A 16,856-nucleotide genomic window follows, 5' to 3' on the forward strand; every position below is an offset into this window, starting at 1 on the left:
AACATATTCCGGTCGAGTTGAATTTCCCAGTTCCCGTAATTGACGTCGCGGATTGTCCCAGCTGCAAGTTAAAACAATGGAAGAATAGAGGGATGCCACCATCCTTCCCGTGTTCGGTCAAATAAAATTGGGCGCCGCAGTGGTGAGATGTCAACTACCTCGCCCGGGATACAGGACGTCGTGGGTTCGAGCCCGACCCTGACGCCTGCTGCTGTATATTTGCAGTCTGCGTCTCTATCTCTCTCTCTCTCTCTCCTCGTGGTGAGATGTCAACTACCTCGCCCGGGATACAGGAGGTCGTGGGTTTGATCTCGACCCTGACGCCTGCTGTGTAGTTGGAGTTTGCGTGTCTGTCTCTCTCTCTCCGTGGTCGCGTGGACTTTGCGCCAGACACTCCGGGTTTTCCCTCCACATTTAGAAACATGCAGTTCGAGTATTTGGCTGCTATAAATGTCCACATAAGCCACTTCATTGGGCTGTCACATGCGGCCAGCTCGCTTCTGGAAAATAAAATAAAGCTGTATAGCCCAGTGGGCTTTACCTGGTAAAATAAACAAGTTTCATTTTTAAGCGCTACTTTTGCGGAAGTCAACAACGGTTGTTCCATCTATTGGGGAGATTCGCCAATGCCCCCCTCCTCCATAGAATCAGAATTTTAATTGAGACCCGAGGAATCCGATGAGCTATGAAGCTCTTCTCCCTCCCCGCCCCCCTAACAGATGTCCAGTGTGTATGGGTGCCGAGGTCATCCAAGAGATTCAGAAATGTCACCTCCAGCTCAGGGAGGTAAACGGATGGGCTCCGAGCCGCGATGAAGCCCGTCGGAGCGGGAGACACTTTTAACGCGGGCCCCACGGATCGTCAACAGAGTTTGCGTGTCGCGCACGGCATCGTCAAACGTTCAGGCTCAACCACCGGTGGGCTTGTTCAAATCAAGACGAGCGAGCGAACCGACACGCCGGAGCCCCGGAGGGTGCTTTCATCGGCACGCAGCCCGTTCGTGGCGCGGCTGGCATCGAGTTACGAACACTTTGAGTAAAGATTGCCACGACGACTACTACGTATCTCGGGCGTGTGAGCCCTTCCCTTTGGCCACCGACAAATCTGGCAGCTTCCAGCAGGGACTGAAATCGAGCCGAGTCTGACCTATCGATCAGACACGCGCGGTGTCGGGACCGGTCCGCCGCCGTTGACTTCTTGGAGCTTGAATCGACGCTGCCGAGAGTGGTTCACTCCGAAGGTGGGTCGTGGCGTGATGGGTTGTTAAGATGCAGTAGTATGACCTCTCATAACGACCACCCCTGTTAACGACTAATCCGCTTAACGACGGGCCTCCATAGAGCCCAAATTGTGTAGTGTATAGTAGAGTATATAGTATAGCAGTGTAGTGTATAGTAGTGTAGTGTATAGTAGTGTTAGTGTATAGTAGTGTAGTGTATAGTGTAGTGTATAGTGTAGTGTATAGTAGTGTAGTATATAGTAGTGTAGTGTATGATAGTGTAGTGTATAGTAGTGTAGTGTATAGTGGAGTATATTAGTATAGTGTATAGTAGTGTAGTGTATAGTAGTGTAGGTATAGTAGTGTATAGTGTAGTGTATAGTAGTGTATAGTGTAGTGTATAGCAGTGTATAGGAGTGTAGTGTATAGCAGTGTAGTGTATAGTAATGTATTGTATAGTGTATAGTGTAGTGTATCGTAATCTATAGTAGTGTAGTGTATAGTACTGTAGTGTAAAGCAGTGTAGTGTATAGTAGTGTAGTGTAAAGTGCAGTGTATAGTGTATTGTACAGTAGTGTAGTGCCTCCATAGAGCCCTATATGTTCGCTCTTAACGACCATTCCCCTGTTAACGACGGGCTGTTGTAGGTACAGTAAATATTAATTAATCCATTCATTACCCGAGTTTCTTTTCATGTTGTGTTCATAATGTATTAGTATCTTTTTCGATGCTATCGGAACGAATTAGGCCTTTAACCTGCGCATTCCCGACACTCGCTTAACGACCAAATCACTCAACGACCGTGATTAAGAGGTAGGAGGGGTGGGGTTCTACTTGGTTGTGTGTGTGGGGGGGGGTCTTTATTTAAACTTGGAGACGCAGTGACGCGAGGGAAACGTATCGTTTGGCGATTCTGTTTGGGTTTTTTTTTTAAAGCCCGGCTACCAGTGCTGCCAATTTTTTTTAAACAAAAATGTTCAACAATCACAAAATTAGCGTCATGCCTCGAGTCCATCACACGCTCACTTATTAATGATCGAAAACGAGTCGCGCAGATTTTAATGGAGTTGCATTTTGCCCTCCCAACCCCTCCCAATATAAATACCGAATTGCCTCTCTCGTTACCCTGGATACAAATCCGCGAAGACCCGACAAAGTCCAACTTGGGTTGGGTCTTACACGTGCACGTACAGACCCTCGTAAATCCATTGCTGGCCGAGGCCTTTTTTTAAATCCTTTATATTAAGTTCACTTGCTTGCTTGCTTAGGGCCGTGCAAATCTTTCGGTCGTTTTTCAACCCACTTCCCGTGATCCAATCGAGCTGACATTTTGCACACAGACTCGTTGTGCTTGACAATTTATTTTCGTGAAAAAATTTTAGCAAAATTTACACATTTTAGGAATTTTTTTTATATTAATTACCCATTGCTTAATGGTGCCAGGCAATCATCTGACCCATAGGTGGCAGCCATCTCAAGCCAGAGGACGAGAGGACTCTAGCCGCCACGCATATAAAGGATTTATAGTGAAAAACTTTGTTTTTACGGGTTAATTTTTTTGACTCTCACTTCGCCACGGCCGGGTCAGTGTGGGCTGGTGGAGGCGAGTAACCGAAGTTGTACAGCGCAACGCGATTTGCTCTACTGGCTCCAGCTGATAACGTTACGTTCCCGCAGAAGCCTAGAAACCCGAATTAATGACACATTCCGTCTCGACACAGATACGAAAGGTTTAGCCCAGAAGAAGGCTGTTTGTTGGCTTTCCAGAACAACATTTGGCGCCACGGTGGCGAGGAAGGATGACGGTTCGATCCCGAGCCCGAAGCCCGCTTGATATACTTGGATTCTAGATTTGAAGCTTTCGTGACTGTAAGGATTCATATTCTTAGGTTTTTTCGGTAAAGTCACGTAAGTAAAAAATTGTAATTAATGAAAGTAAAAATCACGAATTTTTATTTTATTTTTTATTAATTTTAAATTTTTACCTACGTGACATTACCGAAAAAACCTAAGAATATATTCTTGGAGTTTGCGTGTCTCTCTTCTCGTGGTCACGGATATTTTTCTCCGGGTCCTCCGGGTTTTCCCTCCACATTTAGAAACCTGCGTTTAGAGAGTATTTTGCTGCTATACATTTCCACATAAGCCACTTCGTTTAGCTTATCATGTGCGGCCAGTTCGCTTTAGAAAAATAACGATGTAGCTCCACGGACTTAACCTGGTAAAATAAAGTTTAGTTTGTACGTTGAACTTCTTTCACACCGTACGTAGCCAACCGTGCTAATCGACGGCACAGGAGCCCCAATGGACTTGCTGATGACTGGTACCAGCAGTGTCAAGATCGGCCCTCTGTGGAGGAAGCGGCTCGTGAAGGACACTATTGGTCAGTGCCAGGCTAGGTGCACTTTTGAGGTTACTGGGTAGTTGGGAGGCAGTCGCCCTTCAACAGCAATGGAGAGCGGAGGAATGACGCTCACAACGAGCGGTTGCTCCGGGCGACTAAAACACAGAAAGTTGGCACCGCAGGGGGGGGGGGGGGGGCAACAGCTGATGCATCTTGTCAGTCACCTCAGCCAGTCGACCCACTGCAACTGGGTCAGCCGAATGTGATCACGCAGCGTTTGAGAAACCTCTCAACTGGCTTAAACCTTTTGGGTTTAACACGCACTTCAGGGGCTACAGGCGATCATCCGATCAAGCCCCTACAATGGGCTTGATCTTGGCATTCGTCAATCAGGGCCTCCCCTCCCCACCTCCTCCACGTGGCAATCGGCTCTGGGTGTCTCCAGAAACATCCGGGTGGCCACTGCCGTCGCCCACAAAGGCGCGACTCGTGGCCGAGGCGTTTGCCATTCCGACCTTTGTTTAATTCAACAATCCGACTAATGTTGTGTCGACAACACAAATTTGTTTAGCAAAAAACAAAGAGCGTGCAAAGGGCTTTACAGGTAATATGAAACGGACGATCTTGTTGCACATAAATACACCGACGACCGAATTCTGCAGATCATGAGATGCGTTTCTCCCCCCCCCACTACCCCGTTTGAATGCAAACAAAATGAGGGGCAGGTTACGTGGGTGTATTTGTACAACTTTATTGATACCGAGCAGACGTTTAAGGGTGCAGGGTCTTACTTTGCAGAGTATCTTATAATCCAAACAATGATGGTAGATCTATGTTCCACAGGCGCATGTGGGAATCCAGAAACACTTCACCGCCACCAAGGCAAAACATCACGTGCCAAAAGAAAACCCCCACACATCACGTGTCGAAATCATTCCACTGGAGAACTCCAAAATATGCGAGAGACTTAAAAAACACCGCGTTGCAAAACGGCACGACAGTAGCAAGCCGTCGGCAGCTCAGAGTACTTTCATTCATCATTGGTACACACACAAACGAGCGGGGAGGGGGGGATCTCCCCCACTGCACCAGCTATGCAGAGCGGTAGAGGATAAAATTAAGACACGGGGGGGGGGGGGCAGTTTATATTTGTTGTGCCAGGGTCAGTAGCTGTACATGCGACGGAACCCGCACTTTCAAGGGCCCCGCGCTAAATGATTCCAAGCTTTCAATTTCGGTTCAGTGATTCTGCACTTGCACTATTACTATAGTACTATACCGCCTTCAACTTTTATGAACGACTGGGTGTTTAAGGTTCGCGATTTGTCGTATTATCTGGCCGTACAGCAAATGAAAAAATACAATTACTTCACCATGCAAGTTAAAAATGTGTTTTAATGTTTCTTATTTAGTGCCCCTTTCTAACATCTGCTACAGGCCCCACACTAGCTTAGTCCGGCACTGGGCCAGGGGCAAATGGCAACCAAAAGCAACACCACCGCGTCTGGCCCGACTCCTTCAGAACAGGCATCGCTCGCTCGCCCGCTCGTTTTGTCCCAATCATATCTTCGCGTGTTCGCATTCGACTGTAACGACAGGGGAATTTTAAGCCTTAATCCTCGATAACAGCAGCAACACCAACTTACACTCAACGGTGCTCAAGGCCGGGAGCTGCTATTGCTGCTGGAACAATGTTCTCAATAGTGGGATATTTTGTACGACCAAGGACGGAGTCTCTTACAAAGGAAAAAAAAAGATTCAAAAGAGCAATGCTTCATCTCTCACCTGCTCCAGTTAATCACGCATTCATTTATTTGTCATTCACTCACATCCAACAATTAGAAAATCTCAAAACGTCCATAAAAACAAACAGCACCAAAGGTCTGTCCACCCACCCCCCCGCCCGTTCCAGCACGAGCAGAAACAGGCGGAGGCAACCCCATCTTCCTTCCGCGTGTGCCGCGTGCGACAAAATCCGACGGTTATCTCGGGCAAAGTTGTCCACAGCGGGGCCCTGTGGTCAAGAACCGGCCGCTGCAGATGACCGAGACGCACACGGCGACCGACGGTGAAGGTTCTGACAAGAAACGGATTGAGGCAGCGGGCACTCGGGTGAGCGGGTAGCGGCGGCAGTAGTTGGTGCCGCGCAGCCGAGGAGCCGGTGCGGGGGGGGGGGGCCTTCAGAGCAGCCTCTCGAGTTTGGCCTGCAGCGAGCGGAAGCTCCCCACGGTCTGCTGCAGCTCCAGACTCTGCTCCATGGTCTTCAGCTCCATCAGGTAGTCGGCCATCAGGTCCAGGCAGGTGTTGGTGAACAACCGTCTGCAACGACCCGCGCCCCCAACGTTAAGGCGACGGCTGGGCGTTGAATCGTAAACGAGCAATGTCGTGTCCTGCTACGGCCTCTGTGTCCCGTACACGGCGTTGTATCCCATGCACGAGAATAATGCCGCCGTTTGTCACATTTCCAACGGGAAGACGGGTACAAGCACGTACGTATGTAGGAAGGTTGAACTTCTTTCGCAACGCGTTACCGAAGAACAGACTGTACACACAACGCGCGCGCGTACTAAAACGCAACACAAGACGCGTACGCGAGTCTCCACACGCAGCACACGGTAGGCCGCCAACGCCCCCCCCCCCCCCCGCGACGACGGAACAACCGCGCGGCGGCTGACGCACCTTTCACTGGGCGGCACGGTCTCCGGCTGCTGAAGGTACTTGTTGAGGATGGAGCGGATTGAATGCAGCAGGTGCAGCGGCTGTCGGAGCCGGTACCAGCACGTGTCCTGTGCAGCCACCAACACGATCGCACGCGCAAAGATAAGATCTCCCGCGTAGCGCAAACTAAACACTATTTTTAAATGCTTTATATTAAGTTCACTTGCGTGCTTGCTTGCGCGCTTACGACCGTGCAAATCTTTCGGTCGTTTTTTAACCTACTTCCCGTGATCCAATCGAGCTGACATTTTGCACACAGACTCGTTGTGTGTGACAATTAATTTTCGTGAAAACAAATTTCCATAACTTTACACTTTTTAGGGAAATTTTTTTTATATTTAATTACCAATTGCTTAATGGTGGCAGGCAATCATCTGACCCATAGGTGGCAGCCATCTCAAGCCAGAGGACGAGAGGACTCTAGCCGCCACGCATATAAAGGATTTATAGTGAAAAACTTTGTTTTTACGGGTTAATTTTTTTTTTACCAGGTAAGGCCCACTCCGCTATATAGTAGCTCTTTGTCAGAAGCGACCTGGCCATCACAAATGATCGCTCGACCAAGTGGCTTATCGTCACATGGAAATTTACAGCGACCAAATATTCTAAACGCGTGATGTTTATTCCGAATGTGGAGGGAAAAATCTGAGGACCCTTAGAAAAATCCACGCGACCACGGAAAGAGACATGCAAACTCCAAATATACAGCAGGCATCGTCACGGTCAGGATCGAACCCACAACCTCTTGTATGCCAGGTAAGGTTATAGTTAACATCTCTCAACCGTGGCGCCCTAATTAAGAAGATTGGGAGAACATTTTTTTAATTTGAACCGTGACAACCGGCACACCTGAACTATTCTCTTGTACGTACATATGTACGCTGAACGTCTTTCGCACCGCACGTAGCCAAACTGTGATAAATGGGAGGTGCACCGCAATCACCAAGTTCCAACGCCATCACGGGAGACCGTTTGACATCCAGCGCAAAGCAGACGGCACGTGAATATCCACACACCGCTGTGGTTAATAACACCCACACAGTATTAACCAGGGCGGTCCCTGCTTAAAAACACCCACAACACCGTATCAACCAGGGGCGGCACCGTGGCGAACAACACCCACACCAGAGGTCGCAACCGGGTACCCGATACCCGTACCCTACCCGATACCCAGCTACCCGTACCCGGCTGGGTACGGGTACCCGTACCCGTTTGTGACCCTGGTGCGGCCGGGTACGGGTAGGCCGTGAGTCACTGGTGAGTAACCGTTTGTCACTCATTTCCCAACGTCTTGTCTCTTCTCACAATTCAAGTTCCTAGAATCAACCCACCCGCGCCTGCTACATGGCTTCATCCCAGAGGTTGCAATCGGGTACCCGATACCCGTACCCTACCCGTACCCGGCCGGGTATCGGGTAGGGTACGGGTACCCGTTTGCGACCCTGGTACGGCCGTGTACGGGTACGGGTAAGGAATCAAAACCCGTTTGCGACCTCTGACCCACACCGTTTTAACCAGGGCTGTCCCTGCTTGAAAACAACCACAAACACAGAATAAACCAGGGCGTCACCGTGGGCCGTCTCGGTTACCGCGATGAGAAACCCCGCGCAACGCCCCCTTGTGTCACCTTGGTGCGGAAGACCTTGTCGTAGGTGTGCAGCAGCAGCGGCAGGTCCGCCCCGACCTGCAGCAGCGTGTGCGGCACGAAGCCCTCGTCCCAGCCCAGCGTGCACACGTGCTGCTCCAGCGTCAGCACCAGGAACTCTGCGGCACAAAGACGAAGGATTCCCCCCCCCCCCCGCACATCCGATCAGCACGGTTGGCTATGTACGGTGCGAAAGAAGTTCAATATATATATACAAACCATCACCATCACATCATCACCATGACCACCATTACCATCATATCATCATCATCATCAAGCCACTGGAGCTATGCACCTTTAACTCATTTCTTTAGAACTGCTTCGTGTGTTTAGGTTGACTACGTACGGTGCAAAAGCAGTTCCACATACATAGACTAACAGAGATCCATAGACTCACACAGAGACCCATAGACTCGCACAGAGATCCATAGACTCGCACAGAGATCCATAGACTCGCACAGAGATCCATAGACTCGCACAGAGACCCATAGACTCTCACAGAGACCCATAGACTCTCACAGAGACCCATAGACTCGCACAGAGACCCATAGACTCACACAGAGATCCATAGACTCGCACAGAGATCCATAGACTCGCACAGAGATCCATAGACTCGCACAGAGACCCATAGACTCTCACAGAGACCCATAGACTCTCACAGAGACCCATAGACTCGCACAGAGACCCATAGACTCACACAGAGATCCATAGACTCGCACAGAGATCCATAGACTCGCACAGAGATCCATAGACTCGCACAGAGATCCATAGACTCACACAGAGATCCATAGACCAACACAGAGATCCATAGACTCACACAGAGATCCAGACTCACACAGAGATCCATAGACTCACACAGAGATCCATAGACTCACACAGAGATCCATAGACTCGCACAGGGATCCATAGACTCGCACAGAGATCCATAGACTCGCACAGAGATCCATAGACTCGCACAGAGATCCATAGACTCACACAGAAATCCATAGACTCACACAGAGATCCATAGACTCACACAGAGATCCATAGACTCACACAGAGATTCATAGACTCACACAGAGATCCATAGACTCACACAGAGATCCATAGACTCACAAAGAGATCCATAGACTCGCACAGAGATCCATAGACTCACACAGAGACCCATAGACTCTCACAAGAGACCAATAGACTCTCACAGAGACCCATAGACTTGCACAGAGATCCATAGACTCACACAGAGATCCATAGACTCACACAGAGATCCATAGACTCGCACAAAGACCCATTTCTTGAGAATTGCTTTTAGTGTTTAGTTTGCCGTCCTTCCCCCCGCACCTCCGCAAACGAAGTTCAACGTACAGCACACACATACATACATACACACAGAAGAACAACAACATTGCCGAGCAGTGCGGAGGACCCACCCAACGGGAAGTACTGTGGCGTGCTGCTGTAGCTCTTGCCCAGGGACACGAGCTTCTGGTTCAGCAGCTGCATGCGGTCGGTGGGGCTCCGGGAGATACTCTCCTGCAACTCTGTGAGCACGGGGTGGGAGGGGGGGGCAGAGATGACAGTGAGATGGTGAGAGGGGGAGACCAGGGAGGGTAGACTCAACACTGCCCATAGACTCAACACTGCACCATAGACTCAACACTGCCCATAGACTCAACACTGCACCACAGACTCAACACTGCACCACAGACTCACCACTGCACCATAGACTCAACACTGCCCACAGACTCAACACTGCCCATAGACTCAACACTGCCCATAGACTCAACACTGCACCATAGACTCAACACTGCACCATAGACTCAACACTGCACCACAGACTCAACGCTGCCCAGACTCAACACTGCACCATAGACTCAACACTGCCCATAGACTCAACACTGCCCATAGACTCAACACTGCCCATAGACTCAACACTGCCCACAGACTCAACACTGCCCACAGACTCAACACTGCACCATAGACTCAACACTGCCCATAGACTCAACACTGCACCATAGACTCAACACTGCACCATAGACTCAACACTGCACCATAGACTCAACACTGCCCATAGACTCAACACTGCCCATAGACTCAATACTGCCCATAGACTCAATACTGCCCACAGACTCAACACTGCACCATACTCAACACTGCCCACAGACTCAACACTGCACCATAGACTCAACACTGGCCATAGACTCAACACTGCACCATAGACTCAACACTACACCATAGACTCAACACTGCCCATAGACTCAACACTGCCCACAGACTCAACACTGCACCATAGACTCAACACTGCACATAGACTCAACACTGCATGGTTGGCTACGTACGGCGCTAAAGAAGTTCAACATATGGTACGTAACATTTATTATATATATTTGAACGATGTAAAAACCAAAGTCAGTGATTTATTGCTCAAATTATCAGTAGCGGTGGTCGAATCCTGTGACTGCCTCTGAACCAGTGGTTGTTCCACATTCTAAACTAAAAACTAAACTATTTTTTATTTTAGCAGGCAAGGCCCTCCAAGCTATTTAGCTCTTTTTCAGAAGTGACCTGGCTATCACAAATTATAGTTCAACGAAGTGGCTCATCATCATGTGAAAATGCATAGCAGCCAAATACTCTAAATGCTTGTTTCCAAATGTGGAGGGAAAAACCGGAGGACCCCGGAGAAAAATCCACGCGACAACCACGGGGAGAGAGAGAAACGCAAACTCCAAATATACAGCAGCAGGCAACGTCAGGGTCGGGATCGAACCCACGACCTCTTGCATTCCAGGCGAGGTAGTTAACATCTCCTAGCCACCGTGGCGCGGAAGGTGAGCCTTCTCCACAGGACAACGACTGTTGATTGCCCCAGAGGGAAGAAGGGATTTCCTAAATTAGCAGTGGTTAATTTCAGCCGGAACAGTTCGCGAGACTAGGTCCGGAAATTATTTTGGCACGCCACGGGGAGCAGCACAACGTGGCGAGCAGCAGCGGAGGGCAGATTATCACAAAATCGATAATCGGTTAACAACCCCCTTTGCCCGAGTGGTGGTGGTGCGGTAGGAGTGTGCCGTTCTCCCCATCCTCCTCCTGCCTGCCTTTCTCCACGATGTCGCGCCACAGCGTCTGGACAAGGGTGGTGTCGGCGTGGCTGGCGCAGTGCAGGATGGCGAGCTTGCACTCCGACAGGTGGTACGGGTCCGCAAAGTCCCCGTACAGCTGTTGACACAGACGTGCAAGTGCACGCGCACACACACACACGCACACGCGCACACACACACGCACACACACACACAGACGCACGCACACACACGCGCACACACGCGCACACACGCGCACACAAACACGCGAGCGCACTTTCGCAATGAGGAATTCAACGCAACGTCACATTCGACGCAGTCAAATACAACCGTCAAGTCAAAACACTGACTCCACACTTTGAGTGCTTATTCAGTCAGCGCCACATTAACAGTACATTTCTGAATGGGGAGGGGTCGCCCAGATAAAATCAAAACAAATGTAAATCAGCCGTAAAAAATATGTATTTGCTTACCCACCCACCACATAGCCTGGGGTTGAAGACGTGGAATGCGTGGTATGTCGTCATTGTAGAATGTGTGGTGGGTTTTCATTGCTTAATGAAGTAATCGGTAACTGAGGCACGAGTTACTAAGTCTGTTAAATTTCGATTTAAAGCTTTCGTGACTGCAGGGATTCATCTTCTTGGTTTTTTCGGTAAAGTCACGTAGAAATAATATAATAATAAAACATAATAAAATACAATTCTCACGACAGCGCTGTCTCCCCGACAGACCTGGTCTTCACCTGAGGACGGCTGCTTGCGTTGTGGCCGAAACGTCGTGAGAATTATTTTATTATGTTTTATTTTTATTATTATATTATTTCCCTTCTACGTGATGACTTTACCGAAAGAACCAAGAAGATTACTAAGTCCGTGTTTGTCGGCTGGCCTCTCGGTACCCACGTGTACAAGAACACTTCGGCGCTTGCTCCGTGTTCCACCGCCGTGCACAAGCCTCACTGTCCGCGACATTTCTCTCTCACGCACAATGAGCACGCCTGGAGCGACCTCTGCCACCTGCTGACCAGTCTAAAATAATCCACCGCACGTGGCCGCCGCAAAGTTGTGTCGTGGGTTTTTGCACCGATCACAAGTCTCCCGTGACAAAAGCCCAGCAACGACTTTAACCACCCTCAGTGGTGTGCAAAAGGCAGAGATTATGGTGGGATAAATACCCCGTTCTCAATATTATATTTTCACAAGAACGATGGATTGCCAACAGGGATAATAAATCTGCCCACGGATAACCGGGAGTTACACACGCAGTCAAGTATGCATGTATGTAGAACTTCTTTCGCACCGTACGTAGCCAACCATGCTAATTGGAGGTGCGGGGGGGGGGGGACAACAGACTAAACACAAAAATCAGTTCTCAAGAAATGGTAGATTAATGTGCGAGTCTATGGATCTCTGTGCGACTAAGTTATGTATGTTGAACTTCTTCTTGGTTCTTTCGGTAAAGTCACGTAGAAGGGAAGTAATAAAATAATAAAAAGAAAACATAATAAAATAATTCTCACGACGTTTCGGCCACAACGCAAGCAGCCGTCCTCAGGTGAAGACCAGGTCTGTCGAGAAGACAGAGTCTGACAGACCTGTTCTTCACCTGAGGACGGCTGCTTGCGTTGTGACCGAAACGTCGTGAGAATTATTTTATTATGTTTTATTTTTATTATTTTATTACTTCCCTTCTACGTGACTTTACCGAAAGAACCAAGAAGATGAATCCCTGCAGTCACGAAAGCTTTAAATCGAAATGTGTTGAACTTCGTTCGCACCGGACGTAGCCCACCGTGCCAATGGGAGGCGAGGAGATGCACACTTGCTGTGCCGCTCTGTTGCCGTGTCACGTGCGTGTACCTTGGTGACGTCCATCAGTTGAGAGTCCAGCTGGCCGAGTGCCTCTGCAATGCCGGGATAGGAGCCATAGCTCTTGCCGAGGGTCTTTTGGATCTGCAGCTGTATCCGCGCTACCTGCTCAGGGCACAGCACACGCCACACAGAGGACGCTTACAGACGTACAGATGGGCCTCGGCAAGGTAAGGTAAAAGTTAAAAGGTAAAAACGAGCCTATTTTTACCCTACCTTTTACCTTACCCCATACAAATGACCCAATTACAGGGTAATTAGTAGGGAACTACTACACATGAACAAGGTTTATAACGGTAAATGGTAGGTAGAGCGCCACGGAGCTTTTAGCGGTAAACAAGGCACCGTATTTACCGGGTAATACTTCGCGCTACCTTTACCCTACCGGTAATTCTTCCGAGCTACCTTTACCCTACCCTTTACCTTACCCCTTGGCATGTCGACACCTTTACCCTTGTACCTTTACCCTTGTACCCGGTAAAAAGGGTAAATTACCTTGCCTTGCCGAGGCCTACGTACAGAGACGCATATGTGACCGGCTCGCATTCATCTCAATTACGGCAAAAATCGCCCGATGAAGCTGGTTGGAATTACCAGCGAAACGTCACCATACTCAAATTGTAAGTGTGGTGGTTCTACTCTCCAACTCACCGGCGTGCTGGAGTCGTAACTGATACGCACGTTTTGTTCACGTGACAAACCTTACCAATTGGCTGAGTCGAGTGGTGGTGCGTTAACGACGCGTTTATATTTACGCGATCTAACCCGGAAAAAACCTTCATCATGAACGTATCTCAAACCCAACTTTTTTCGGTCTTCTTTCTCAATGTTCCCTACTATTGCTAAATTTCACTAATTTTTTTGCAGTTATTATATCGGAGATTTGTTACAAAGAGCTTTAGCTCTTCGTTAACATCTTCAGATTGCAGCGTGTGTTGTTTGGCAAAATGTTTGTCGTTTCGATCGGGCGTCTTCAGGAAGTTAAATGCCGGCATAATTGCCAAAAACACATCGCAAGAGGCACATGGCACATCCGCGATTTGTCCTGCCTAAGCCCATTTGGCTTTCCGAAACAGTCTATAATTGTATTAAATGTACCTGCGTATGTTCCCTAATATGTTCGTTCCTCTCTCCGTCTCTCAGCGCAATTCTAAGCGTTGCTTCTACCTTGCTTCTGCAGTTATTTGTTCAAAAGTTTTCGTTAACGACCGTGTTTCTGAACCGGCATCAAAAAACTATTAAATAAGAGATGGATTCCCCATATAGCCTTAACAGACTGTTGGGGCAAGTGCTGTTAGTGAGCACCTACGAAGGCCGGCACTGTGGCACACGAGAGGGGGTAGGTGGCCAGCACCACGCCAGGGCCTTTTTGTCTGCTTAATGGCGATGGTTACACACGGCACTAGGTAATCATTTAAGGCCGAGTCAACCTAGGGAGGAGGCCCAGGACCAATGATGATAATCGTCACCGGCATTGGTCGTGAGCGGCAATCGAACTCGGGTCGCCGGATTCGTAGCGCAGCACAGGACTGCACAGGACTATAACCGCTAACACCACTACCGCTGCCCACAACCGCCACCCCTTCTCCTCACCTCCATCTTCTCCTCCAGCTCGTGCAGAAACTCGCCGTCCGCGGCGTGGGGTGGCACGGTCGGGGAGCTCTTGGCGCTGAGGATGGCGCGGGCGAGGTACTCCATGCGCTGCTGTAACGTCACCTCCGTGCTGCGCGTGTTCAACGTGCGGGAGAGAGCGAAAACTTATCAGCTGAGAAAATTATCAAGAAGGCAGAGGGCCCCCGGGGGTGCCGTCGCAAGAAAAAGCAGTCGGTACGGAATGGGAGAATTATACTTTACAGGCACATTGAGAAATGGCCTGTGGCCAGTTGCATAAAACACCTTTTCCAATAACTGTGTTATTTTTTGTGTTTAGTTGGCTGTCCTTCCCCCGCATCTCCAATTAGCATGGTTGGCTACATAGTGCAGAATAAGTTCAACATACACACGACATACACACAGCGATACACTCCACTACTCCTGATGCGGTTATCTGGCTTGATCATCAGAATCGTGCAATTGTATTATCATGCTCTGCATCTACATCAGCTGTACGTCAGAAGGAGAAGAGAACGAGAAGTAGAAGTAGATGGTAGTGGTGGCGGCGGCGGGCGCACCTGCTCATGTCGGAGAGGCGGGCGAGCACACGGGCCGCGGCACCGAACGCGCCCGACTTCTGGTGGAAACGCCACAGCAGGTCCAGGTAGGTGAGCTTGTCCTGCTGCAGGGAGCTCATGCGCACCAGGTACGGCTGCAGGTACGGCGAGGACACCTGCACGAGAACGTCCGGACGGGACGTTGGATAACATTAAAAAAACAAATCCCAAAATTTGCAAAGCCAAATAACAAAACTGTGATAAAACTGTGATGTGTTTGTCCTCACAAGATGTCTGAATCTGGCTTAAGGCTAAGCAGGGCCAGGGGGGTGGGGGGTAGGGTAATCATTGTTGTTGCCATACATGAGGGACGACCTGTTCGTTGTATGCGATGTCAGCGGCATGGCTTGGGGGTTCCCGCAGTGGGAAAAACCCAGTCATCGTCGCGATCATTACCAACGCCAACAACCATCCCCATTGCCTCCAACATCATCGCCATCAACATCACACGCACCAGCATCATCATCATTTTCACCACCTTCATCATCATCATCTCCACCGCGGTCACAACTATCATCATCACCTCCAGCAGCTTGTCGGGGAGGCCGGCAGCCACGAGCCACTCGTAGAGGGAGATGTGGAAGAGCTCGTCTGTGCAGCGCTGAGCCAAACGAAGCATCTGCTCATACTGCACGGAAGGAGTGGGGGACAGGGAGGGCCAGCAGCCAGCTCTGTCACATCACGCGTGACCACAGCTCATTGCTGAGCGCTACTGCTGTTGAGTGGGTGTGTGTGCGTGTGCAGTGCGCTCGTGTGTGCTGTGTGTAAACGTTGTCTTTGTGCAAGTAAACACTGCCTGTGTTTGTGCGCCGCTTCCAACGGTGAACAAAGGTGGTCCATCTCAGTAAACCGACAACACCTGGATGGGTCCTGTGACCTGCCAGCAAACCTTCAGACGCATCAGGTGGCCTCAAAGTGCAGCGAGTGTCGTGGGGACGTCACCGTCACTGTTGTTGTCGTTGTGCACTTACACGCAGGTATACGTTTGTATTGTTTGTGTGTGTGTTCCTCATGTGTTGTGAGGGGATTGGTAGTGTACCGGTTAGCGCGCTGCACTACAAGCCCGGCTATGACCCGAGTTCGATTAGCACTCATAGCCAAACACAGTGACGAATATCCCACGTGGTCCTTGGCCTCCCCCCTAGGTCGACTGAGCTTCAAACGAGTACCGGGTGTGGTGTGTAAACATCGCCACTGGGGAGAAAAAAGCGGTTGGGAGTGGTGCTGGCCACCCATTCCCTGATGTGCCGTGCCGGCCTTCATAGGTGCTACTCGCTAACAGTACTTGCCCCAAACGTCTGTTAAGGCTATAGGGGGGATCTTTGTATTTGTTCCTCACGTGTTGTGCGGCCTGCTCCGTGCTGGGCAAGGGGTTGGTGTCAGCCGGCGCGGCCGGCGGGCCCGGGTGCGACGGGACGCTCGGGGACTGGACGGGCGCTCGCGACGCCTGCACCAGCTCCTGAAGCATGTCCGTCACACAGCGGTAGCACTCCAGCCTGCACCACACACAGGCACGCACATATAACAACAACAACAACGGCACTTGTGCCAGGCTATGTGCACTTTAAGGCCACGTGGAGTGTCGAATGCCAGCTGGCAGGTCACAGTAAGGGGGGCAGGGGTCCCCCCTTACCGTTCCATGTACGCCTGGCGGCCCTGAGCGTCCTCGGAGGGCTCCCCGTTCTTGTAGAAGTGGAGGCCCAAACCCTGCGGGTCGATCCTCTCGGCCGCACCGAGAGACAGCTCCAGGACACCTTCGTAGAACCGCACTGCACGCGCACATGTGCACACAC

At 50.1% G+C, this 16,856-nt stretch overlaps 1 protein-coding gene across 3 annotated transcripts in view; it reads right to left on the reverse strand.

Annotated features, from left to right (window-relative positions):
* Positions 1-4,294: 4,294 nt before the first annotated feature.
* NUP155 (nucleoporin 155) overlaps positions 4,295-16,856 on the reverse strand; it is a 35,985-nt gene continuing 23,423 nt past the window's right edge. For all 3 annotated transcript variants that reach the window (XM_061557884.1, XM_061557881.1, XM_061557883.1), the window contains 11 exons: positions 16,697-16,832; positions 16,403-16,559; positions 15,587-15,691; positions 15,025-15,179; positions 14,447-14,576; positions 12,845-12,958; positions 11,001-11,121; positions 9,333-9,443; positions 7,909-8,045; positions 6,243-6,349; positions 4,295-5,882 (listed from right to left, as the gene is read on the reverse strand). In XM_061557884.1, the coding sequence (XP_061413868.1) occupies positions 5,744-5,882; positions 6,243-6,349; positions 7,909-8,045; positions 9,333-9,443; positions 11,001-11,121; positions 12,845-12,958; positions 14,447-14,576; positions 15,025-15,179; positions 15,587-15,691; positions 16,403-16,559; positions 16,697-16,832 (1,412 nt within the window). In that variant the 3' untranslated portion in view covers positions 4,295-5,743. The remainder of the gene's footprint in view (positions 5,883-6,242; positions 6,350-7,908; positions 8,046-9,332; positions 9,444-11,000; positions 11,122-12,844; positions 12,959-14,446; positions 14,577-15,024; positions 15,180-15,586; positions 15,692-16,402; positions 16,560-16,696; positions 16,833-16,856) is intronic.

This window comes from Lethenteron reissneri, chromosome 24 (assembly GCF_015708825.2).
Source record: "Lethenteron reissneri isolate LAM-NWPU_2019-01 chromosome 24, ASM1570882v1, whole genome shotgun sequence".
Taxonomy (NCBI): Eukaryota; Metazoa; Chordata; class Hyperoartia; order Petromyzontiformes; family Petromyzontidae; genus Lethenteron; species Lethenteron reissneri.